This window comes from Fulmarus glacialis, unplaced genomic scaffold (genome assembly GCF_000690835.1).
Source record: "Fulmarus glacialis isolate BGI_N327 unplaced genomic scaffold, ASM69083v1 scaffold12003, whole genome shotgun sequence".
Lineage (NCBI taxonomy): Eukaryota > Metazoa > Chordata > Aves > Procellariiformes > Procellariidae > Fulmarus > Fulmarus glacialis.
Genome location: NW_009203607.1, coordinates 11,618 through 36,378, shown reverse-complemented (window position 1 = coordinate 36,378; position 24,761 = coordinate 11,618). Strand labels below are relative to the sequence as shown.

At 40.2% G+C, this 24,761-nt stretch overlaps 1 protein-coding gene across 1 annotated transcript in view; it reads left to right on the top strand.

Annotated features, from left to right (window-relative positions):
• LOC104074547 (nuclear receptor coactivator 6-like) overlaps nt 1-24,761 on the top strand; it is a 26,716-nt gene extending 1,955 nt beyond the window's left edge. Inside the window, exons 2-9 of the mRNA XM_009574701.1 lie at nt 1,651-1,802; nt 2,752-3,868; nt 10,677-10,798; nt 11,714-14,686; nt 16,294-16,362; nt 18,305-18,341; nt 21,018-21,166; nt 24,385-24,761. Of these exons, the coding sequence (XP_009572996.1) occupies nt 1,651-1,802; nt 2,752-3,868; nt 10,677-10,798; nt 11,714-14,686; nt 16,294-16,362; nt 18,305-18,341; nt 21,018-21,166; nt 24,385-24,431 (4,666 nt within the window). The 3' untranslated portion in view covers nt 24,432-24,761. The remainder of the gene's footprint in view (nt 1-1,650; nt 1,803-2,751; nt 3,869-10,676; nt 10,799-11,713; nt 14,687-16,293; nt 16,363-18,304; nt 18,342-21,017; nt 21,167-24,384) is intronic.

Genomic DNA, 24,761 nt, shown 5'->3' with positions numbered 1-24,761 from the left:
GTTTTGCCTCACCAGTCATATGTCGCCATCAGGAATCATTTCCTCTAGGTAGCATAGCCATGACCTCTAGATAGTATGCCCTCTGTATTCTCCTTCCTTTCTAAGTAAACCTACTACAAACAAAACCCTTTTTTTTTTTTTTTGAGTGAAAAATAACACCCCAAGTAAACTATCAAAATACGTTATTTGGACTCACTGTAGACCTTATTGCTAAAATCAGTAATCCTGCTGTGAGCTGTATTTTCAGCTGATTTAAAAAGACAGGGGTCTGTTGGTTTCAGCAAAGCTGTGTTGCTTCCAACTGCTGAGATTTTTGCCTGGCTTCTGTGCATGCTCATTCCTTGCTGCAATTCATATGTTAATTAAGTTGTAATTATGGATCTTTCCATTTTTAAGCCATCTTGCATTATGTTAACTAAGATATAATTACAGATTTTTCAATTTTTAAGCCATCTTGCATTTAAAGGTATGGTGTAAATGAATACATTCAAATGCTTTCCATTTCACCTACTTAATTTAGCAAATCAGAACCTATATTAGATTTGGAATCGGCCAAGTTAACACTTTTTTCTCAGTTCAAGCATTCCTACATGCAAAACTTTCCTAAAAGCTTAGCAGAACTAAAACTAGAGTCCAGTGATGTGTTGTTTCAAGAAGCGTATGTTCCGTATTTGCAGATGTGTCTTACTGTTTGACCTGTAAACTTGCTTATCTTGAAATATTAATTACAAACCTAAGACTAGATTAATTAACACAAGCAATACAGTTAAGTGTGCAAGCTCTATCTGTAGAAGGAACCAAAGTCAAATTCTGGCTGTGTATCGTGGGTCAGAAAAATAAGGGAGGGCACGGTTGCTTCTAGGTCTGTGGCATCGTGTATTTGACAGTGAGTTAAAAAGAAGTGGGTTCTGTTAAATCCGTTTATACTGCTGCCCACGTTGGTAAATAGAGGGAAGGTTTTGCTCTCTGTCACAGGGCAGCAGTGATTTTTTGATTATGTCAAAGTGTGGACGTTGTGCCTGATAGGGGCCTAATAGAATTATTTGCTCCTGCAGTAGGAATGGCAGGGTTACTTGAATGAGCAGCCGTTCTGGACTCTGGACATGCTGTCTCATGAGGTTACCCAGCCCACTCTGGATTGAGAAATTATTCTGAGTGCACGTACACACAGCAGCAGTGCAAAGGAGTGCCAAGGAGTGTGTACCTGGTGTGTTACGGTGAGAGTTGTTGAGAGGAGCACATCACAGTAACAAAAATGCAAGTTATTTGTGTTTCCTTACATGGAGTAAGTTAAGGGCCTGATTGGAGTTGAGATGCAGTAGAGAAGAAAACAAACTATATTACTTTAATTTCTAGTTTCTAAAAAGTCAAACATGGACTTTTCGCCTTCTCTGTGGGGTAAGTTTTGTACTTAAATTACAGTTTGAACTGAGTCATAGTAGCTTGTTAGGCAGAATTATTGCACAGATAAGAACTATAAATGTCCTCAGTGGGTTTCGTATATTGGCAAAAAGCACTTTCTGCCTAAACCTGTAATGTGACAGTACAGACTCAAAGGTATTCTTCCTATCATACTCCAATTATAGATTTTTCTCTTTTTTTTTCCTTCCTGTTTTCCATACTTACTAATAAGAAAATTCTTGTGTTCAGGTTTTTTATGCCCAAGCGCCTCCCCCCGGGGTTCCCTGCAGGCCAGGCTAACCAGAACTTCTTGCAAGGTCAGGTGCCTTCCACAGCTCCAGGAACACCGGTGAACAGTGGAGCGCCGCAGCTGCAAACTAGCCAAAACGTGCAGCACACAGGTCTGTTTGGAATGTGGTGTTCCTCAGTTTTTTTCTTTTTTGTAGAAAATTACATGTTTACTTGTGTAACACAGATACCAGAACATTAAACTCTTGTCACTAATAGGGAGTTAGCTAGCTGGGGCTGCAGGGGCATTCTGTGTGTATTGCTAAATGAGGAAAAGAAAAGCAGGAGGCTGCTCATGTTTTTCAAACAACCCAGCTATTACTGATTAGGACTGTGGTACTAGGATCCAGAAGTATCTGTTAAGAAATTGGATGGAAGTAGCACTGAAATTTGGAGGCTAGGGGTAATAAAGATTGAACACAAAAGGAATTGCTTGTCCAGAAAAAAAAAAAAAGAGTGTTATTATCTTAGAAGCAGAACAACAAAATAATCTTGTTCTGCTTTGAAAAGATTATTAGTTCCTTTGAAAGCTTTGGAAGTCTACTTACAGTCAGTCCTATAAAAATTAAATCTTTAGTTCACAAGTGTCTCCACTTAACAATTTGATTATTAGTCTTTTGTCTGGATTATGGATACCCTGATAATGTCATTTCATCAGTACTCCATGTGTATTTATTTTTTAACCCATTATAAAATAACCTCAAGGTTTGAAGCTTATTTTGGTTAGGAATTATTCTGTTGAGTTAGGTGATATTATGGAAGATTTTCAACTGATCAACAGATAGCAGAAATTTAATTTCAGTTGTTATGTCTTCTGCAGTGGGGTACACGGAAAGTACCAGTCTAAGAGTTTATTTTGAGAAGTATGGTGTTCTGTTTTGACAACTAACATGTATCTGTAGCATCAAACATTGCATCACAGGACTGCAAATATGTCCGATATTCCAGTTCATTGGAAAAGAGAGGAAAAGAATTTTGGAGTACTTACTCAACGTCAGAAGTTGTGAAAATTCTTATACCACTCCAATCAGTCTCTTACTGGCTATTTTTATTTTTGTTAAGGTGGCCAAGGATCTGGACCTCCTCAAAATCAGATGCAAGCACCACATGGCCCACCAAATATGATGCAGACCAATCTAATGGGGCTTCATGGAAATATGAACAACCAGCAGGCTGGTGCTAGTGGGGTGCCACAAGTTAACATGGGTAACGTACAGGGACAGTCTCAGCAAGGACCACAGTCTCAGCTTATGGGAATGCATCAGCAAATTGTATCCTCTCAAGGACAGATGGTAAACATTCAGGCTCAGGGATCGCTGAACCCTCAAAACCAGATGATACTTTCTCGAACTCAGCTCATGCCACAAGGCCAAATGATGGTGACATCACAAAACCAAAATCTTGGTCCTTCTCCCCAAAGGATGACCCCACCCAAACAGATGATTCCCCAGCAGGGACAACAGATGATGAGTACACACAATCAGATGATGGGACCTCAAGGCCAGGTCTTGTTACAGCAAAACTCGATGATGGAACAGATGATGACCACTCAGATGCAAGGAAATAAACAGCCTTTTAATACTCAAAACCAGTCCAATGTTATGACGGGGCCAGCTCAACTGATGAGAGGACCAACCCCAAACATGCAAGGAAACATGGTGCAATTCACTGGGCAGATGATGGCACAGCAAGGCCCTGTGAATGGTAATCCTTCTCAGGTTATGGGAATTCAAGGGCAAGTTTTAAGACCCACTGGACCTGGTCCTCACATATCTCAGCAACTTGGGGATACTACTCCAACAAATAATGATGTGAACTTGACACAGATGTTACCTGATGTTCCTGTGCAGCAGCCAAACATGGTGCCTTCTCATATGCAAGCAATGCAAGGAAACAACAATGCTTCAGGGAGTCATTTCTCTGGCCATGGGCTGCCTTTCAATACGGGGTTTAGTGGAACGCCAAATGGGAATCAGATTTCCTGTGGGCAGAATCCTGTTTTTCCTGTAAATAAAGATGTTACGCTCACAAGTCCGCTCTTGGTTAACCTTCTACAAAGCGATATATCAGCAGGACACTTTGGTGTGAACAACAAACAAAATAATCAGAATGCCAACAAGCCGAAGAAGAAGAAGCCTCCAAGGAAGAAGAAAAATAATCAACAACTAGAACAAACAACGTAGGTTTAATATTACATTGTTTTTATACAGGGCATGGGGAAGCTCCACAGGCAACTTGTTGATATTTTTTCAGCAAGTATGGGGTGAGAAAGGACCTGTATTATTTTATATTCTAGTAATTTCTCTCAAGAGTTGAATGATCACTCACTGGCAAGTCTGCCACTGTAAAGTTCCTTCAAGATTAAAAAAAGCCCATGCAAACATCCCAGCTTGGTTATAAACCCAACTATAACAGCACCATTCCTTACATTTACTGGGTAAAGGAAGTGTAGAATGTGGCACGTGGTGCCACAGCCCTTGGAAGAGGAGGCTGCCTTTTTTAAGCAGTCTGACAGCCACGGTCAAAGGTTGGGAAGTACTTTCAGAAGAATTAGAACATATAACATATAACATGTGCAGCAGAGAATTTTGGGGGGTTGTTTCCTGAATTATATGTGTATCTTGGCATGTTTCTGCCTGGAATTGAGCTGGACTTCTCTCGTAGTTGAAGCTGCAACTAGAATTTAGAGGGAGGAGTCTGGTACTTTCTGGGTATGAGGATAACAAGCCCAAGCAGTGCTGGTCTTCCTGGCCTAGGAGAGATTAGGAAGGGAAAAAACCCACAAGTCTTGAGAGGGAAGAGGCAAATGGATAATATTGAGAGAGAATGGATGAATATATCTGTTTAGTGGAAATACGAGATTGCTGAATCTCTTCATTCCTCTTTGGCCAGCATATTCTTCACTGGCCAGGTGTCCTGTAACCTTTTGCTGTTGATAGTCTACTAATATCAGCACAGGGTGGTAGACTACTGGTGCTGTACCATTACTCAACTAAAATGGTAAAGGCAGGTATGCTATGTCTAATTATTCTAATGGTGCAGATGAGCCACAGGGGCATTGACAGGAATCCACCTGATGAACTTCTGGGGATTGTTTCCAGTTTGCTTTAGAAAAAAATGGAAAAACTTTGCACAGAAAATTATATCTAGGAATATCCAAATTTCAAAGCTAAATTCTTAAACAAACAAAAAGGTAGCAATTAAGCTACCAGTGTGGCTCTGGTTCCACCAGTCCCACTCCTTTGAATAATCATTGTAAGTCTTTAACCTGAAGTTTATGCTACCTTTTCCAGAGACAGATGTCCAGTTCAGTGCAAAGAGTGGATGGCATTCAGGTACTAAGCGACTGTTCAGTACATTTTTTCCCTTGGTTATTCAGCACGTAGCCCCAGCCTGTATTTTCTGCACAATGTCAAGATTCCTTTGTGAAGATGGAATTAATTTTCTCATGGACATTTTAATTCTGGACTGAAACGACTCGCATCATCTATAGCAAGTGATCTTTTATGATAATCATTAATTGGCTTAACTAGTACTAAAATAAAATGCAGGAGCTGTTAGGTGTATTTTACAGGTGCAGAAATGCTGAATAGCGAAGGTAAAGCAAAGCATGCTAATTTAATAGGTCTTGAAAAAAGTCCTTCCAATACGTGCTATATAATTATATATGGTCATGGTATGGCCTGTCAGCTCAACACTGCTGCAAAACAGGCCATGTGATTTCAGATTAAATCTGAAGGAGTACACAGTCTTTGGCCACCTGTGAAAACCTGGTTAAAGTAACTCAGCTGGAACCCAGTGGCCAACCTGTGGGTAGGCTGCAACATCGGGGTACTTGGGAACCGTAACTGAGATACCAGCTCGTCTCTGGCAGTTCCTAACTCGTTATGCCTCATCAGCTTCTGAAATGCATAGAACAGGGCTCCTTCATGCCCAGGTGGGTGGTTGCGGACAGCCACGATCCGTCCTGCTGCAGTGCTGCCGCAAGGAGTAGGGCAGGCCTGTAGGGCAGGCCATAGGCGACGGTGTGCCGAGCTTTCTAGCTTTGATAGTCTTTGACTACATGGAAGGGAGGTATATGAGGGCACATAGGTGTCTGCATTTTGCCATTCCAGAAATTTTAAGTGCAAGTAATTTGGCAAGAGTGGGTTGTAACAGTATATTGCACAAGGTAGTGTCATGTGGTCTAGTTTTAAAGAATAGTAGCAGCATAATGGTAGAACGTGCATCTTCCTGCTTTTGATACATTAGATCCTGCAGAGAGCCTCAAATAAATAGCAAGCAGGTATTTCCCTGTTTGTTGTTCACCTGACATTCAAAGCTATCCAGATGTCTTTCGAACAATAACAACATCTTATTTTTCTTTGTATCAAAAACGTTCATGTTGCATAGCAGCTACCCAACAGCAATTTGTATAGTACCGGTAGACACGGCTGATAATTTGCAGCAAAGTAAAATAGCAAACCTTGTGTAACTATTAGTCATCTGCATCTTTCGTGGAAAGTTGTGGGGGGTTTTTTTGCCCCAAATGAAAGACAAAAATGGCCTTATATTTCTAGGTAGGAAAGATCTGGTGCTATGTGTAAAAAAAAAAAAAAATAAAATGCTTCAATTCTAAATAGATTCCAGTAAAATAATAGCAACCACTACTGTAGCAAGCTGTCTTGCCATGGAAATGACAAAGGATTCAGAGGGAGCAGATGAGTTGGCACTCTCTTCTGAAAAGAAAATCCGTTAATCGTTACAGAAAAGCCTTGTTAGGATTTTGTTTTCATTGGTCTTACTGATGATCACCCAGCTTCAGTGTGGCCTGGGAGTATCAACAAACAGATATATAAAGCTCTCCTCTGAGCTTACAAAGCCCCACAAGACTATTTGCTTGTTAAAAAGTTTTCACAATGAAAGAAGCTTAAATTACAGCTTTTCTATTGAGCTATGACAACTCAAAAGAATTCCTAGCTCTTAAATAAGGCTTTTAATCAGATTTGGGTGTACTTAAAGGAAATACCACTTTGTACTTATTCTATCACTTAAATTTTCAGTGAATGTTCTGTTGGCATTGCTACCTGCAGAATGCTGTTTTGGCACCTGATATGGATTAGCATTTTGTTTCTTAATGGGCTATACATTAATCACTTTATCCTTGCAGGAGCATTAAGAAGGGAGCTATCCTTATAAATGTTTTTGAGATTATTCTCCGGAAAAGGAGGGCAACTGCAATGAAAGCTGGCTGTAATTCCTGCCTCATTCACTCTCGGCTTCCCTAGTATCATTAGGCAAGCTCAGCATTTTCCTGTCTTGGAATTGCTGATTCTTTAAAATCTGATTTGGATCACTTTCTTTTGCGTCAGATGCAAATAGGATGCTTTTCATCTTGGCTTCTTCTCTGTCATTCTTCCTTAGAAATTTTAGAGTTCAGAACAGCAAACCTCATATGGAAATGCAGCTTAATTTGATAAACACGCTAAAAATGATTCTAGTTTTTTTCTTAGAAATCATTTCTGAGATGTAATAATACAGTAACAAAAGTACCATTAGTAATATGGTTTGTAGACTGAGCCATATTGGAATGTAAATAGGATAAGTGAGCTTTTGAAAGAGTTTATTCAGCTGAGTCTAAAATAGTTTTAAGGGTTTGCTTAATTGAGCAACTCAGCATTGGAATGAAAACCAAGACATTTTGGAAAAGTAGGTTGTTTAAAAGTTATTGTGTCTGTTTTCTGAACCTGAAGACTGTAGGTAATGGGATGTAAACTGAGGAAAAAGATGCTAGATGAAATATGATTGTAGATAAAACGTGTTAGTTAATTGTATTAAATATATGCACAAACAAACAGTTGTTTAATGTTCCCCTCTGCACAGACCGTAAGCATCTTGTGTACTGGTAGAACAGAAGTAATACACTTGGTAAAATCACTGCTGCCATTCGGATTTGCAGTATCCAGTGTGAAGTGTGATGTGCAGATGGTGAACAGCACTGCAGGACAAAGAAGTTTTTCTCAACCACATTCAGAGAGCTTTGAACCGCAGGTCTGGAGGTGACAGTCCCCCTGTATACATGGGAAATGAAACTCATTTAGCATCAGAGGACGAGTGCCTTTCTGTAAAAGCAAAGTTGTTGCAGAGCCTTGTACTGTGTTGGCAGGGCTGGTTGTGCTTCCATCTGTACTGTAATTTTATTTTTGCACACCTTATTTCAACGTCTGCAGCCCTTTTTGGTTTTGTTTTTTGGGTTGGGTTTTTTTTGTCTTCCGGAGTTCTCTCTCCACTCTAACGAGGGATTTTGTATCTGAAGGTTGTGCTTGAGAATGCAGCTGGTGGAGCAAAGGGTTCACGTATGACAATCCATACTCTACCTAATGTGCAGCTGTTTGTTTTGTTTTGTTTTTACATCCAGAACAATAGGAAAGAAGAACGAATGTGGAATATTTGTCCTTCTCACACAAACTTCTCATCTTGCTTGTTGTTCATATTCAGAATTTGGGTTTTTTTGATGAGTGGTGGTTGCTAAATATGCCCAGTGAATTTCAGCTACATTCAAAATTCAAGTTATGTTTAAATTTTCCAGCAATTACAGTAGCAGGCTTTCCCACAATAACTGCTCTTCTTTGCTAGCAAACAAAACTCATGTCTGTTTTGCAAGGTTTGTACAGCTTGCCTGATTATACCCATCTGGCAGGAGGTGTTTTCTAAGAATCGATTTTGCACCACAATTGTTTTCTAGGTTAAACCTGTTTGTGCAGTGATGCTCTGCATCGGCTTTTTATCTAATGTTTAACTGTAGCATTTTTAATCTCCCACCATTATAAAGAGATCATAAATGGCAAAATTACAAATTTAAGATTGTATTCACAATTTTAGGCAGTTATTCCAGTTCACGTTTGCTGGCACATACATCAAAGGCTGCAGCTCCTCTGGGTGATTTTGCTGCCAGAATTTTTGTTCATTTGTGGCTGCTAATATAATGCTTCTGGGGCATGTGTATGCATTTTGCCAGTTTTCATCAGATTTATTGGTGGAGGCATGTAAGCCTACAACAACTTCATCACAAAAATTGGTGATGTGCTGGGTTAGACAAAAGGTTTAACTCCAAATGCTTTCCTTGGCAATACTTGCCTGCTCAGCAGCAGTGCTTGGGACGGTTCTGTGTTTGCCCCATTTCTTTCCTTTCTTCTCTCTTGGTTTATGTTCCCCCCAGTTTTGACCCACGAAAGTTCAGGGGCTTTCAAGTCACACGCTGCTTTTTGAATGTTGGTTAGGTAGGTACTAGGACATTAGGAGAGGCCTGGGTCTCTCCATGTCAGCTGTACAGATGCCACAAACTGTTACTCTCAAGTAAAATTAAATAAGATAGATCTCTCCACCTTTATATATTTCAAATTCTTATTTTGTTAAAATTTCTTTTTTCCTTGGCATTTCTGCATGATTCTGCCTCTCTTTGTTGTCAGTGGGCTTATTTTGATGTCTTTAATTTTAACTCAGAGTTTTTATTACATAGATCTCCCTACAGCCTTCACACATTCATGAAGCCAATAAGCAGTTAAGGTCTTCTACTCTTCATCTCTCTATCTTACGTCTTCTGACCATATATATTGATAGCTATAGAAACGTTGTTTTTTTCTAAGTCTGCAAAAACTGTCTTGATACAGTGGAAGTATTGGGCATTGAATCTGAATCATTTTAAATTGTCCTAGAGAGTCTCCTGGAGCATCAAGTACACCTGGAGATGGACTTGGGGGTACTGGTGGATGAAAAGCTGGACATGACCCGGCAATGTGCGCTCGCAGCCCAGAAGCCAACCGTATCCTGGGTGGCATCACAGGCAGCGTGGCCAGCAGGTCGAGGGAGGTGATTCTGCTCCTCTACTCCACTCTGGTGAGACCCCACCTGGAGCACTGCATCCAGCTCTGGGGTCCCCAGCACAAGACAGACATGGACTTGTTAGAGCGGGTCCAGAGGAGGCCACGAAGATGATCAGAGGGATGGAACACCTCTCCTATGAGGAAAGGCTGAGAGAGTTGGGGTTGTTCAGCCTGGAGAAGAGAAGGCTCTGGAGCCACCTTATAGCAGCCTTCCAGTACCTGAAGGGGGCCTACAAGAAAGCTGGAGAGGGACTTTTTACAAGGGCATGTAGTGATAGGACAAGGGGTGATGGGTTTAAACTGAAAAAGGGTAGATTTAGGTTAGTTATAAGGAAGCAATTCTTCACTATGAGGGTAGTGAGGCGCTGGAACAGGTTGCCCAGAGAAGCTGTGGATGCCCCATTCCTGGAGGTGTTCAAGGCCAGGTTGGACGGGGCTTTGAGCAACCTGGTCTAGTGGAAGGTGCCCCTGCCTGTGGCAAGGGGTTTGGAACTAGATGATCTTTAAGGCCCCTTCCAACCCAAACTGTTCTATGATCACTTACAGAGCCTCAGTATCCCACAAAGGTCTGTACTTTGGCGGGTGACTTGCAATGTCTGATACGTCAGTGCATTTTTGCTGTGATGTTAACAGAGGTCTCTGATACCCTGACCTAGTCACTTCTGGGTACAATACTGGAAGAAATGGTGCTACCATTAAAATAAATTTCTATGCATCTACCCATGACACTTACTTATCTATACAGATGTCACAGCAGTATTAGAGGGAAGCCTATTTAGCTTAAATATATATATCTATATCATTTGGAATATCCATTGGGATTCTCTTACTTATAAAACTCAGATTCAAGCTAGAAATAAAGGAAAGAAATGTTTAAGATCAACAAGAGCACCAGGCAACTTGTTTCCTTTTCGGTAGTATTTAAGACACGGGAGTGACTGTTGGCAGACCTGGCCTCTGTGTTCAAGTTTGTCGTGTTATACCAGAGGTAGTGGTGCATTTTAGTGAGTGGGCTGGAGGTCTGTGAAAAGTGCTAGGAATTAATTACTTGCATACTTAGTTATGGAAGCAGAAGTCAACACTGATGTGAGGGCTGGATCTTAATTGCAATTATTTTTCTTCCAGTTCTTCAGAACCACGTCCAGCTGGCCTGGAGGAGAGTGATCAGTCATCGACGTCTGGAGAACAAGGAATGAATTTAGATAATTCAGGCCCTAAACTTTCAGAGTTTGCAAGTAGGCCACCAGGTAGTAGGATTTTTCTGTGGATTATCTGAATGTAATAACTATAGGAGAGCTTTTAACTGATCTTTGTGACAGTTCTATTTTATTTGTGTTATCATACATTCAAGTCTAAAGCTTTTTTCCTTCGTAGTAACTAATTGGTACCATAGTTTAAGTGTTTTCTTTGAATTGGCGCAGAATGAAGAGGTGGCCGGATTCTCATGTATCATCCTGCAGGTATCATATTGAATACTGTAGAGTTACTCAGCAATAACATAATTGATAAAAATTTCTGTATTTCTAGCTGTATCACAGACTGATGCCTTAAAAATTTAACATTAACCAATAGCTAATTTTTCAGAATTAAGAAATAGAGGTTGCAGTCGGAATTGCCCTTTGCACGTAGGGAGGATTAAATCCACAGTCCGCAAAGGAATTTGTATTATAAGCCACACAGGTGGTTCTTAGCACCATTTTTGGTCAAGTAATACATGGCAGATTTTACTTTGTACACTAGAAAATGTCAGATCTGTAGCAGGTATGCTAGTCCATGTCCCACAGGGTCTGTCAAGCTCTTAAGTTTGTTTTAATTAGTATTTATTAGTGAAAGTCCAACTCTGCATTTGTAAGTGAAAGCAAGCCCATGGACAGTTGCAGAGACTTTTCAGGTGGCATGAATCTGGAGTAATAGCTAGTAGCTGATATGATATGCTAAGAGATCTTCAGTTCATTGTCATGCAAATCATTCATACATTAAGTAAAAATATTTTTAAGAGTTAAGTAAAAATCTTTATTTGTAAAGCCTGTTTCATTAATGTGGCTCTTGTATAAGATAAACAGGCTCCTGGCTATACTTTCTGTCTGATCCTGTTTGTTACAGAAGTTCTGCTTCCTCTGATCTTTGTTTGGTTTTAATGAATGTATCATCTGTTGTCTTAGGTTATCCATCTCAGACAGTGGAACAAAGACCACTTCAGCAGATGCCACCTCAACTCATGCCACATACACAGCAGCCACAGCAGCAGCAGCAGCCACAACCACCACCACAGCAAGCCCAGGCACCACCACAAACACCACAGCAGCAGCAGCAGCAGATGATGATGATGCTTATGATGCAGCAGGATCCCAAATCAGTCAGGCTTCCTGTACCACAAGGAGTTCACCCACCTAGAGGGCCTCTGAATCCAGATGCTCAACGAATGCCAATGCAGCAGAGTGGTAACATGCCAGTAATGGTTAACCTCCAAGGTCCTGGATCAGTGCCTCCATCTCCTGATAAACAAAGAATTTCCTTGCCAGGCAATCCTCCTCTGGGAAATAATGCAAGAAAGATGGTTTATCAAGATAATGTACAGAATCCTTCCAGCTCACCCCTCGGAGAGGTTTCATCAGTATCCTCTCTTCCAGAAGGAGGTGGAGCTGAAGGCCCTCCAGCATCAGGAGCTCAGAATAATTTGACGTCTCATTTAGTAGTTTCACAGAACCAATTAATGATGACGGGACCCAAACCTGGACCGTCCCCACTTTCAACTGCCCAAGGTGCAAGTCCCCAGCAGCAGTCTAATTCTTTGCCTAGTGCTCTTACACACCATTTTCCAAATGTTGCCACCCCATCACAAACTTCAAGGCCTAAAACCCCAAATAGAGCAAGCCCAAGGCCATACTATCCTCAGACTCCTAATAACCGTCCACCTAGCACAGAACCGTCAGAAATTAGCTTGTCTCCAGAAAGACTCAATGCTTCTATAGCTGGTCTGTTCCCTCCCCAGATTAATATTCCTTTACCTCCCAGGCCTAATCTCAACAGAGGATTTGATCAGCAGGGTCTTAATCCCACTACTTTGAAGGCCATTGGACAAGCCCCATCAAATCTCACAATTAACAATCAGTCTAGTTTTGCTGCTCCGCAGTCACACAAATTGGAAGGCGTGGTCATTAATTCAGGAAAACAAACCAACACTGGAGGAACAAAGAGAGCAAGTCCAAGCAATAGTCGAAGGTCCAGTCCTGGATCCAGTAGGAAAACTACACCAAGCCCTGGCAGACAGAATTCAAAAGCAGCTAAATTATCATTGACAACTCAGCAGAATCCATCTCTCTTGCAGAACATGGAATTACAAAGAAATATGATGGCTGGTCCCTCTTCTTTGCCAACACCTGTGACTACCAGTTTTCAAAATAATAATGTGCTAAATAATCAGAATCCTGCAATTTCTGTATTTCCTGAAGACAATAAAGAGAGCCTTAGTGTGCCTCAAGATAACGAGTGTCAAAGTGCACAAGGTGTCCAAGGTAACAAAGACCAGCCCAGTATTGAACTAAAAGGTATCCCTACTCCAGAAATGAAAATGTTAGTTCCAGAAGAACAGTCAAAAAAAGACGGGCAAGCCTTAGACACCAGTAAGCTTCCAGTCTTGGAGGAAAGTAAAACCATGGTATCTCCAGCTATGAGGGAGGCACCAACTTCTTTAAGTCAACTTCTTGATAATTCTGGAGCTCCTAACGTAACCATTAAGCCCCCCGGGCTGACTGGTCTTGAAATGGCACCGATAGTCACCACTAGTGAGGAGCTAAAGAAGATAGCTGTCATTCCTCCACTGCAAGATTCATCCTCGAGCAAAGAGCCATCTAATTCACTTAGCTTGCCTCAAAATAATGAGCCCTGTTCAAATCCAGGGCACCAGGAATTGGGAGAAATAAACTCGAACGTTGCACAGAGTGTTCCTCCAGTAATGCAGAGGCCTGTCAGCTCTTCTTCTATTTCAGGTCCTTTACCCCCCAACCAGATAACAGTTTTTGTAACTTCAAACCCTATTACATCTTCTGCTAATACATCAGCACCGTTGCCATCTCACTTGCAACCTGCGTTAGTGTCGACTGTTGTCACAATGCCCAATGTAGGGAGCAAAGTTATGGTTTCTGAGGGACAGTCAGCAGTTCAGTCTAACGCCCGACCACAGTTTATTACACCTGTTTTTATAAACTCATCGTCAATAATTCAGGTTATGAAGGGCTCTCAATCAAGTACGATTCCAGCAGCCCCGATGACTTCTAACTCTAGTCTAATGCCTCAGTCGGTCGCGGTCGTTGGTCCTCTGCACATACCACAGAATATAAAGTTCTCCTCTGGGCCCACTCCTCCCAGCACATCATCCAGTAGTCCTGTCTCTAGTATTCCCACCAGCAGGCCATTGGTTCTTAATCCCTTGGCACCTCCTATTCAGCTGCCTTCCCCCGCTACAACTTCTTCCAATGTTCCTTCACATCTTCCTGCTCAGCAAGTCAAAGACTTCAGCCCAGAGGAGGCTTCTTCTCAAAGCAGTGGGTCGAGTGACCAGTGCTCTGTTACAGCAACGCAGTCTGGACCTGTTGTTTCACCTCTTCTTACGAGTAGTCCAGGATCTGGGAACAGACGCAGTCCTGTTTCATCGAGTAAGGGAAAGGGAAAAGTAGACAAGATTGGCCAACTCTTGCTGACTAAAGCATGCAAGAAAGTCACTGGCTCCCTTGAGAAAGGAGAAGAGCAGTATGCTTTGGATGGAGAAGCAGAAGGTCAGGGACTAGAAACGTCGGTCCCAAGCAGTTTGGGAACAGAGCAATCACCAGCAGAACTAGATAATAAAACTGTGACACCTCCAGCACCCAGTCTTATAAAACAGAGCACTTCTGGGCCTGGCAGTTTGAGTGTCAGCACTGCGGCTGCTGCTCCTGCCTCCGCGTCTCCAAGCGTATCCACAAGCACTCCTCCTGCGAGCGTACTGTCGGTGGTAACCACTCCTGCAGTCCCAGACCTCGCACCTGCAGCGCCAAGCACTAATGGTAGTAACCACAGTGGTTTACCAGCTGAGCAAACTGGGGTTGGTGTGGTGGAGGAAAAAGCCGGAGCACATCAGGAACTGCTACAAAGTGCAGGTAAGTCCAGTGCTACCCTGCGTAAATGGAAGAAATGAGATCGCTTTCGTAAACTTCCTAGGTGCTTTTTTCCGTGAACATAATAAAACTTAGACACTGTAGCCAAGGCTGACAACTGCTTTTTTGTTTCTAATATCTGAGCGATACACAGGCTTGTATTCAAGCTAAGATTCACGTTTCAGATGTTTTATTTCAGTTTCCATTTACTGCTTGAATGGGGTATTTGTCATGAACATATGATGCAATAACAGAGGAGTGACTTCATGTAACTGTTAGAAGTGGGGAGAAAAAGTGGATGTGTCAGTAATGACAAAAGTAATACTTAAGGTGCCTTTTATACTGGTAGATATACTGGTATTCTGCTTCAGTCTTGCCAGAGACTTTTTATTTTTGTAACGTACTTCAATTTATTGACTTAATGATGATATTCTGAGTTAATCCTAATAACATCCTCTTTGAATAATCTTAACCCTCCAGGGAAATAGCTGAATAACCTCCAGAAGAAAAAAAAACACCAAAACCCCTTATGTCTAGGGAAAAAATTAAAATACTCATTTCAGAGAAATACCTGAAAAAGCGATTATAAGTGAATTGCACCCAATTCAAAAACGTAAAATACCGTACACCTGAACTGTTTTCTCCTGTACTTTTTTAATTTGATCATCTAACAGACTTTATTTATGACATTTCTGCCATTTCTTGATGCCATTTTTGATCTATTGAAAATGGTGTGGAACTAAACCATCGCTCTTGAAGTAAGCTGTTCTGAATATCCGTTGTGCTTTACATCATGAATTTAGACACAGAAGATAAAATAATGGAAGATAAAATCCACAGAAATCAGTGGAACTGAGAACTTCAGCTTGAATGTGACTTTCCCTGTGGCTGTTAGATGTATGTTGTAGCTGTATGCCACTAGAAAATGGAAATGGTTAATTTGAGCTTCACAGAAGGAATTCTGGTTTGTTAGGAGAAAAATGGAAGTGGATATTCTTTATTTAAACAGGAATGTTTAACTTTTTGTCTTCATGTTCTTCATAAGTTCATTATCATATGTAAGAGAAGACTAGAAAGCATTAGCCCAAAAAGAATTGTTTTTCCATTTTATTTTTTTAACTTGGCAACCTAAGAAATGTTAAGTCACATCATTTTATTGCCGAAGGATTTCAAGGGAGCCTCTGGAGCATATTTTGCACTCTTGAAATTTAATTGAAAGAGTGAGGGCATTGATTCATTAACAAAGACGTTGTTTTTCCCCAGAACTTCTATTGAAATGAGCATTAAACTGAGAGAGACTCTCTAATTTCTGGGACTTTCTTTAATTTCTCACCTGGTGAAAAACTGTTACCTTTAAAAACATGTTTTATGATACTTAATTTCATCACTTATTCTAGTTTGAGAAAACTTGCTTGGGACAGTTTTGCCAAAGTTTTTTTTTTTTAAACTGGGGAGGTGTGTGTGGTGGGGGGAAAGTAGAGGGTAGGTTAAAAAAATTGCATGTGTAAGCTGGAAGATACAGCATTTTGTAAAAGCAGCCCGATCACACAACAGAAAATCTTTGTGACTCCCTTTGAAAATAATGCTTTTTCCCTCCCATTTTATTCTAGCATCCTCTCAACATTTAACACAGAAAAAAAGTTCAGTTGCAACATCAGAAAGTACTGTTCAAAGAACAGGTAAATCTTACTTTGGAAAAGCAGAATATAGGTGAACTAAAGTCTTTATGTTTGTAACTGAAAATACATTTATTTAAATGCATATTTAATGGTCACTAATATGCTTGGTAGTTTGAGGGTTGGGGGTTTTTTTAATTATTTGTGCTTTTTGGGATTGCTTTTCTTTGTTAGATACATTGTGCTTTAGAAGTCTCCAAAGCCTTGTTGGAGATTCAGTATGAAAACAAATGAAAAAAATCACCGAGGCAGTTTTTAGATATTCAGTCATAAGCTGGAGGGACTGGATTTCTAATGATAGGTTGTGTTTGAGTTTTGAAGTTTTATTAAGAGCAAATAGGAGTTTTTCTTTTATATTTTGAAAATGTTTTCAAAAGCCATGCTGGGAACATAAGTTTTAGAGTTGTAATCCTTTTTTTTTCTGTTCAGCTTTTAATGAACCCTTGTCCGTGTTTCAAGGGTGGAGCCCTGGCAGATGACTTTTTGTTGTCGCCATCTATTATCGTGGTGTTTCACCATCAATTCTGTGGTGTTTTAAAAAAATAATTTCCAAGATGCGTAGGGAAAATGGATAGATGTGGACTTGCGCATGGGAAGTGCCACTCTCCATCAATTTGACGTCTCTAATATGATTAGAAATGGAGCTTTCAGAAAGTAAAAATTGTACTAAATTGCTTTCTTTGAATTTCCACTTAAACATGCAACCCTGTCAATTTACATCCGACTCATTGCCCCGATGCTGATGTGGCTGTATTAGGGAGTTCCTGCTGGGGGGGGGAAAGCACTGACATTATCAATTTTTACTATTGGATATTCTCTCTTTCAAATTTTTCATAGGAAGAAAAGTAACACTTTTTCCTTATGTTGCTTAGTCTATTTTTCTTTTGTTACCAAGGTACCTGTTTTTCCCAGATGATGCTATATACACTTACACTGAAGAGTCTGATGTTCCAACAATACAGATTATAAGGGGTATTTACCATAAGGGGACAGATGTTATCTGTTTTCTTACTTTTTTTTACATCTTTATTCCTTGTGCACACTCTAACAAACTTTGGGTACTAAGTTGATCTTAGAGGCAAAGCCACAGTTTTGTGCACCACTGTCCCAAAGATTGTAGAGTGTTCAAGGGTGAGATGGAGTATGCTATAGGCAGTGTGACAAACGAACAGTGAGTTAATACCTTACATTGTAATGGTAATCCCTAAACCATTGGCAGTTTCTCATGAGAGGTGCTGTGTTCAGGTATAGATACTCCCTCTCAACAAAGGATCTGGTGGATATAGGGAGAATTAAAAGTTGGACAGTAAAAAGATTAGAAATCTTACATGATGAAAAGGAGAGCTGTTTACTGTGGTGAAGACTCAAAAGGAAACCTGACCTGTATGTATAAAATCACTGAGAGAGAGAGAGAAGGAAGGCAGGTCAGACTTCTCTTTACATCATCTCCCAAGAGATTTTTTTCCAATTCAGTAGAAGTATAGTCGGGCTTCAGAAAATTGCCTTCCTTTGCCTTAGAAGATATTGCTGTGAGAGGTGGATGGGTTAAGGCAAAATTTTACATGCATAATAGATCCAGATTAGTATTTTTAAGGTTTAAAACTAATAAACCCTAGAAGTTTTAGAAGTAATAAACTGTCTAAAATGGAAGTTAAAAAAGGGAGAGGACTGTAGCCCTTGTCAGGAAGTTTCTCTACAGTTTTCTTTTGCAGGGTTCTTTTTAACTTTTCTCTGTCGTAGCTGGTGCAGGCCATAATCGGAAAGAGCGCTTGGCTGATGTGATACTTTGTTTGATATGTTAGCTTGCTTTGCTTTGTGAGAAACAATAGATGAGAAGTTTATTCTTCAGACCTACTATATAATGAGAAAAATGTGAGATAGTCATGCCTTGTCAGCGGGTATGTACTTCTACAGCAGACTTTAAAATTATCTTTTTCTCTTGTAGAACTTGAAACAAATGCTCCAGTAGTTGCTGGTCAAAGGTAAGGAGATAGTTTGTGTAGATTGTGTAGATATAGCTTTCATGGGAGGAAGTCCCTTTCTCTTTGCTTAGTTGCACAACTTCTGCTACTGCTTTTCATTTTCTTGTCTGTACCCTTTCTGACCTGCTAAGAAATTGGGCTAGTTGAATGTTTCAAAACATTGCTGAAATGCAGAATGTAAGGTAACTTTTTCCCGAGTCTGTCTTCGTGCTTTGGGCAGTGTTTCCTCTTATCCCTTCAGGCCTGAGTGTTTCACGTCCTGGAAGGGTCTTGATGGTTCCACTGTTTGATATTTTCTGAAAACAAATCAAAACTAAAACCCCCAAAGCCTGCAGCTTAGCTGTCATGTGAATTTTTGTTTTCTGAAAGTAAGTCTTTCTAAAGTTTGTTCTTCTTCTGCCTTCATGACTGTTTTCTCCAGATTTCTTCTGTGTTTGCTTGTTGACACTTTGCCAAAACCTGATAGGAAAGCCAGGTAGAAACTTCATCTTGTCCCAATTAAGACTTTCAGTAATTAAAAGATCAAATTGCAAATGGTTGTGTTCTGTCAGAAGAAAATATGATTTCCGAGATCTATTTCTATTACAGTCTAAACCCACCGGTCTGCTAAACTCAGTCTAGGCAGCTGTAATGACAGACCTTTGTAAGTTTTTTGGACAACTGTGCTGGCACAACTGGTCGGGTTTTTGATGCTGCCCTCGTTGGTGGTGTGATCCCCTAAGCCAGGGCAAGAGGTGCAATTCACTCATTTGGTTCATCAGGAAATACGACAGTGTCTTCTTTTGTAAGGGAGGTAACGCAATACACTTTCTCAGGTCAGGCATGACTCTGAATTGAATATTTAACTATATTTACCTTCACATGGACTGGGATCTTTCTAGTTGTATCAGAGACGAACTGAAATTTCACGACAGGTTTTTTTTAAGGTAGAATTTTTCTAAAAAGCTGAAGGTGCGACACTTGGCAGATGAGCAGATTCTCCAAATGAAGTGTCCTTGCGTGACTGTTTTCCAAACTCATTCAGCACATCAAATTACTGCAAGTGCATTTCTGTTTGGATTTTTCTGGACTGATGCTTTTCTGAGCAAGACCGGAAAAGAAGGAAGGTTTTCAGGCAAACTGTGCATCTAGTGATGGCTGGTTCTTACAGTGGTCAGCTTTGAGCTCCTGGCATTAAACGCCATGCGATACAAACCGTAGAAGAAACTTGCAACCTACAAAGCACTGGAAATATTTTTACTTGGACCAAATTGATTTCCTCCTGATGTGTTGGTTGCTATGAGACAATCCAAGCTATGGGTTAGTCACTAGAACCTGTAAAAATTATCTGTAATGACTGAACTTAGCTGATGATGCCTGTTTGCTTACCTCCAGGTATCCTCTGAAGTAGGTGGCTGTTGTTTCAGCTGCCCAGGTTACTTAGCAGAAGACCAGTTTGTGACCTTTTGGGGGGATTCAGTTTATAGATTGCCCATAATACTGACTTACAGGGAAATAGATTTTAATATTTATTTTGTATCTGAGACAATCCATGTGCTTCCATATTCTCCTCTATTGTGTGTTTCCTTGCTTGAGAATGTTTGTCTCTCCTCTCATTGACAAACTGTGTTTTATTTCAGATATCTGTTACTTAAAACTACAAGTATTTCTAGTCGTTTTTCCTCTCAAAGCAGGACTTCCTCTGAAACAGTGGCACTGTAGTGGAACCTCTGTAACGCACAGATCTGCTCTGTGTGTTTTCAGTCAGTTCTCTGATTATGGCAGCCTCTCTTGAAATCTTGCAAGTATCACCCAAAGGGCATGAAATGAGTTTTCTTCCTCCTTTTCCATTATCAGCAGAATAATTTATTTGATTAATTACTTACCTTTGAGTTCACAGGAGATAAGTTTAGCTTAATCTTCAGAAACCTAGTCATCGGAAATTGTCTGGCATTAATGCATTAAGGAGAAAACACCCAAACCTCAGGATGAGTTTACAGGGTTAAGAGTGATTAAAATAAGAGAGGAGTTTAATTACAAAACGTAGCACTCCATTTATTGTCTCAGTGACAAGAAACACAGATTTCCACACTACCTAAAATTATTTTTTTATAGCAGAAAAAGCTTTCTGTTATAAAAAAAAGATTTTAACTCCAAGCTTCAAAGCTTGAAGAAAGTTTTAAATAAACCTTAAGCTTTTTAATATGTGAAGAAATCACTTGGATCAATGGAGTGAGTCTTTTTAGTGAAAACAAAAGCTGGCATACTCACTGAAGAGTTCATAATTCCTCCTTATGTTCATCTGCAATTTCAACTCTGTATTCCCATATCGTAGCAGTCTCTAATGTAACTTGTTTGCTTTTCCTAGACTTCAGTAATGGTGGCGCCTGTGGAAAACAGAGCAGACAATTTATAATGCATCTAATTTCTTGGTCTTCTAATGTTGAAAATATTCTCTTTGAGGACTTCTCAATTCTGTATCCTCTGATAATTTTTAATAGAAATGGACTATACTCTGGCTTACTCAGGTCATTCTTCATCTGATAAAACTTCTGGTATCTCTAGCATTTCATATCTTCAGTGCTAATAGTCCGGAACTGGTACCTGTGTCGGTCCATCCTCCAGCTTGTCTGAGTTGCATAGAAAAACATTATTCTTCTTACACTTCATCAGAAATATTTTGTCCCACTTTATTAGTAATGAGACAAAAGAGAATTGTGAAAAGTCTAAAACTCCAAATAGAAGAAATTCAAGAACAGAGGATTCTGCCGCTTCACAGGAAACTGTAGAGAATGGACAGCGCAAGAGGTCTTCCAGACCAGCATCTGCATCCAGCACTGCAAAAGGTAAAATGCACAGCCATCATTTTTCTGGAGAGGGCAGGAAGTAACGTACTTGCCCAAATAATAGCCCTTTCAATAACTGGCTCATAACGATGGTTTACAGCTTGTAAGCGTTGTGTGCTTTTAACTCTGGTTTCAATGATTTAGCCACAGGTTGGTCTTGAAGTATTTTCCGACATCTGTACTGGCAGTAAATCTTGTATGAATTTCCCATTGTTAAATTTGTGGAACTTATTTTCTGCAGTACTCATCAACGTAGTGTTCAGCAAGCTTGCCTAGTTGAAGTTGAATTCTCTTGGCAGAAATGTGTTGCCATTAAAAGGACTGTACTCAAGTAAAAAAGTGACTTTTTTTTTTTTCCCCTGAAGCCTGAAAGACACAGGACAAATGCTTAAGTCTTCCCAAGTGCACGGTCAGCTCTTGCGAAGCCAAATGCCGTGGTTCAGGCACGCTCAGAACGCTGCCTGGATGGCAGCCTGGAGCATCGAGGAGTGCTGTGTGCGAGCACACAGAGCCTCAGCTGTTCTTTCCAAGAACATGTGAAATCCTAAAGTTACAGATATTAACCCGTGGCACTAGCAGTTGCTGATGTGCCTTATTTCTACACAGGTTACAATCTTTAACAAAGTATGCGGCATTTGTGTGATACGCATGGTCATTACCGGAATGCACGGTCCACGGTGCCATTCTGCATTTCTGAAGCTAACTGTGTCAGCTCCTTATGTTTAAGGGTCAGAAAAATTCTGATGGACGAAAGTTGTGCGAGAGGGTAGAGAGATCGTCAAGAGGCAACATTCGACCAATATTTTAAAGATATAACATTCAGAACAAAGAGGTATTAATATAAAATTATTATAAAAGGAAGTCAAGTTGAATTCAGCAACCATTTTCCATACTGAAGATACTAAAGTTTGATGGTAAGAATATTTGCATTTTAAGAGTTTCAGAGAAGACTTCCAGCTATATGTAATTGTGCAATGACTCTCAAAGATTACACGGAGGGACCTATATGTTCTGCACTCTTGTGGCTGCTGAATTTAATTAAGTTTACTTCTTGTGGCAGGGTTGTGCAGAAGAATCTAAGTCTGTATTGTAAAAATAAATTATCTTTCATGATTGTGAAAAAAAGTTTGAAAAATGTGAAGCCAATGTAAAATCGATTTGGTGATACTTTCCTGAGTTTGAGGTGATCTGAAACTATGACCTTCCCCACATACTGTAATGAATAAACCTAAAGATGACAACCAGTGGCACATCAAATTCTGAAAATGTGGGAACATGAAAGTACATCAAATTTAAATAATACCAGAACTCACTTAGGGGTTTTATACTGACTGTATTATTCGTTTACCTCTGTAAGTAAAATCATTGTTTTTAAAACATGCATCTGAAACTGCCGCAGTATCTGAGGGTTTTGCTTGAAAACATAGGTCCAGCTTGCCGTGTAGTACCGTGGGCTTTGATTACCTTACCTTCATGCAAGCAACTGCCTACTTCCAAGTTCTAGAGAAAATGAGCAAAACAAGGCTCTCTTGTGGAAGAGGACAGGCTGGAGAGTTAGTGAGGTAGCTGAAGAAGTGTCATGAGGTTTGCCACTTGTGCCTACTCTGTTCCACATTTTTATTAGTGAATCATAGCTTAAGAAAGCACATTTGTTTTGTATGCTCCTGGTCTCCTCCTAGACATCTACGGTTACATTATCTGTGTCCTGAGAAACTCGCTAATCCATGTTAAAGAGAATGTGGGGCTGGGAGAAGTTACCCTTTGAGATAGAGGCTGATTAAGGTCATTATAAAAATGGCGATTAGGAAAAACTTAAATATAACAGGGAGATGGAAGTAGGCTTTGACCAGTTCATGTAGGAATTCCCTTGCTAAGTATCAGGAAGGAGGAGGCAGAAAGATAACTGTAAGAGAAGAGGACACGCTGAAAGTCAGCTCTTGTCCATACGTACACGGCACGCTTTGGTGTGCGGGTTTTGGGTAGAAGCAGGCGAGGGAGATGCTGGTGATGCTCACAAGGGACTGGGGACTGGGACAGGTACTGGACACTGCTGATCGCTGACCCATTCGTTCTCCCAAAGACGGAGACTTCAGCAGCAGCAGGGATGGTTACAGCTGCTGCTGCTGCTGACCGAGCTACTTAGAAGTAGCATTGCTGCTTGGAGGGGTCTCTGGTGACTGGAAGTCGTGCCTGTTAAGATGTTTCACTTCTGAAAACTGGTACTGTATTGGTATTTTCACTTTTTGGAGTACCTGTTTCAGAATTTACTGTAGCTTTGAGTTTGTTAAATTTTGAAATGTAGACTTTTTTTTTTTTTTTAAAAATACAACATTTAACAGCCATGGAGTTGTACCGTTGCTTTTCTAGTTTTAGATGTCTTGGAAGTTTTTTCCCTTTTGACTCCTAAAAAACACACAGCTCTGATAGCTTTTGGAAAATATTGTAAAGGGCCAAAGATACTTTGTCAACATTTAAAAACACATTTTTAAAAAATCTAAAGATGCAAATACCCTTGGTCCTTACTCTTTTTTTGTTTTGGAATGGAAACTTAGTGCCTTGGTAAGTGCACTGAAAATGTCATCTGCTTTCAACTGTAGCTTCTGCAAGTGCTTCTGGTTGTTCTGCTGCAGTGCTATATAACATTTTGTATCTTTCTGCATAAGCTGTTTTTCTGTGAATCACAGTGTACACTGAAGAGACGTAGTCAAACAACTAGATTCTTAACTTGCGTGGCAGGCTCCAAAATACCTTCCTAAGCTTTTTTTATAACGCCGTCTCCACGATGCTTGGGTCTGATTGACGCAGTTTGTGCCCAGCGTTGTGCTGCTGGTTCACGGGGGCTTCCTTCTGTGGTACGGCTGAGCAAGTTGTGGCATGTGGGGAACTACAGTTAAAGAACAGTTAAAAATATACGACTCTTATTTTTAAGGCCGTTGTATTAGGACTTCATAAATGGTAAACTCACAACGCTCAGAAATAGTATCCTAAGAGAAGCTAGGGGGAACTTTGTGTTGTATCGCTGCTGACAGCTGTCAGCAGGGAAGAGGGTCCATTTGTGTTACGTCTTGTGAAGAGTCAGTCCCGGTTCTGTGGAAACCCTGATCTTCAGAGGTTTCCACTCTGGTATGGTTTTGGAAAAATAAAAGGGCAATCTGTACACCTCTGGTTAATGGCTTACCGACTTCGTATCCATGCTTTTTTTCTTCTCTTAATTTCAGAAACGAGTGCCAGTGCAATGCAGTCAAAAAGAAGAAAATCCAAGTAAATTACTGCATGGAAACATGAAACTTGTAAATGAGTGTGAATTTACCAATAGCAATTTTGAGCTGTGATTTTTCTTTTTTAAATAAAATTCTGTACAGTAAGTCATTTTAATATTATACTGTTCCCAATAAATGATTTTTTTTCTAAAAAACAGATAAATAGATATAAAAACTGGGTTCTTCTAAAAACCCCTGGATTTACAAAGTGAAGTCCAGGGTTAGCACATTAGGTTAATGTGTTTGTATGAAATGGAAGGGGAGGGGAAGACAATTGTAAATTTATTTGTTTCCACTTTTCATAAACAATTAGAATACAGGGTTGTCATTTTTAG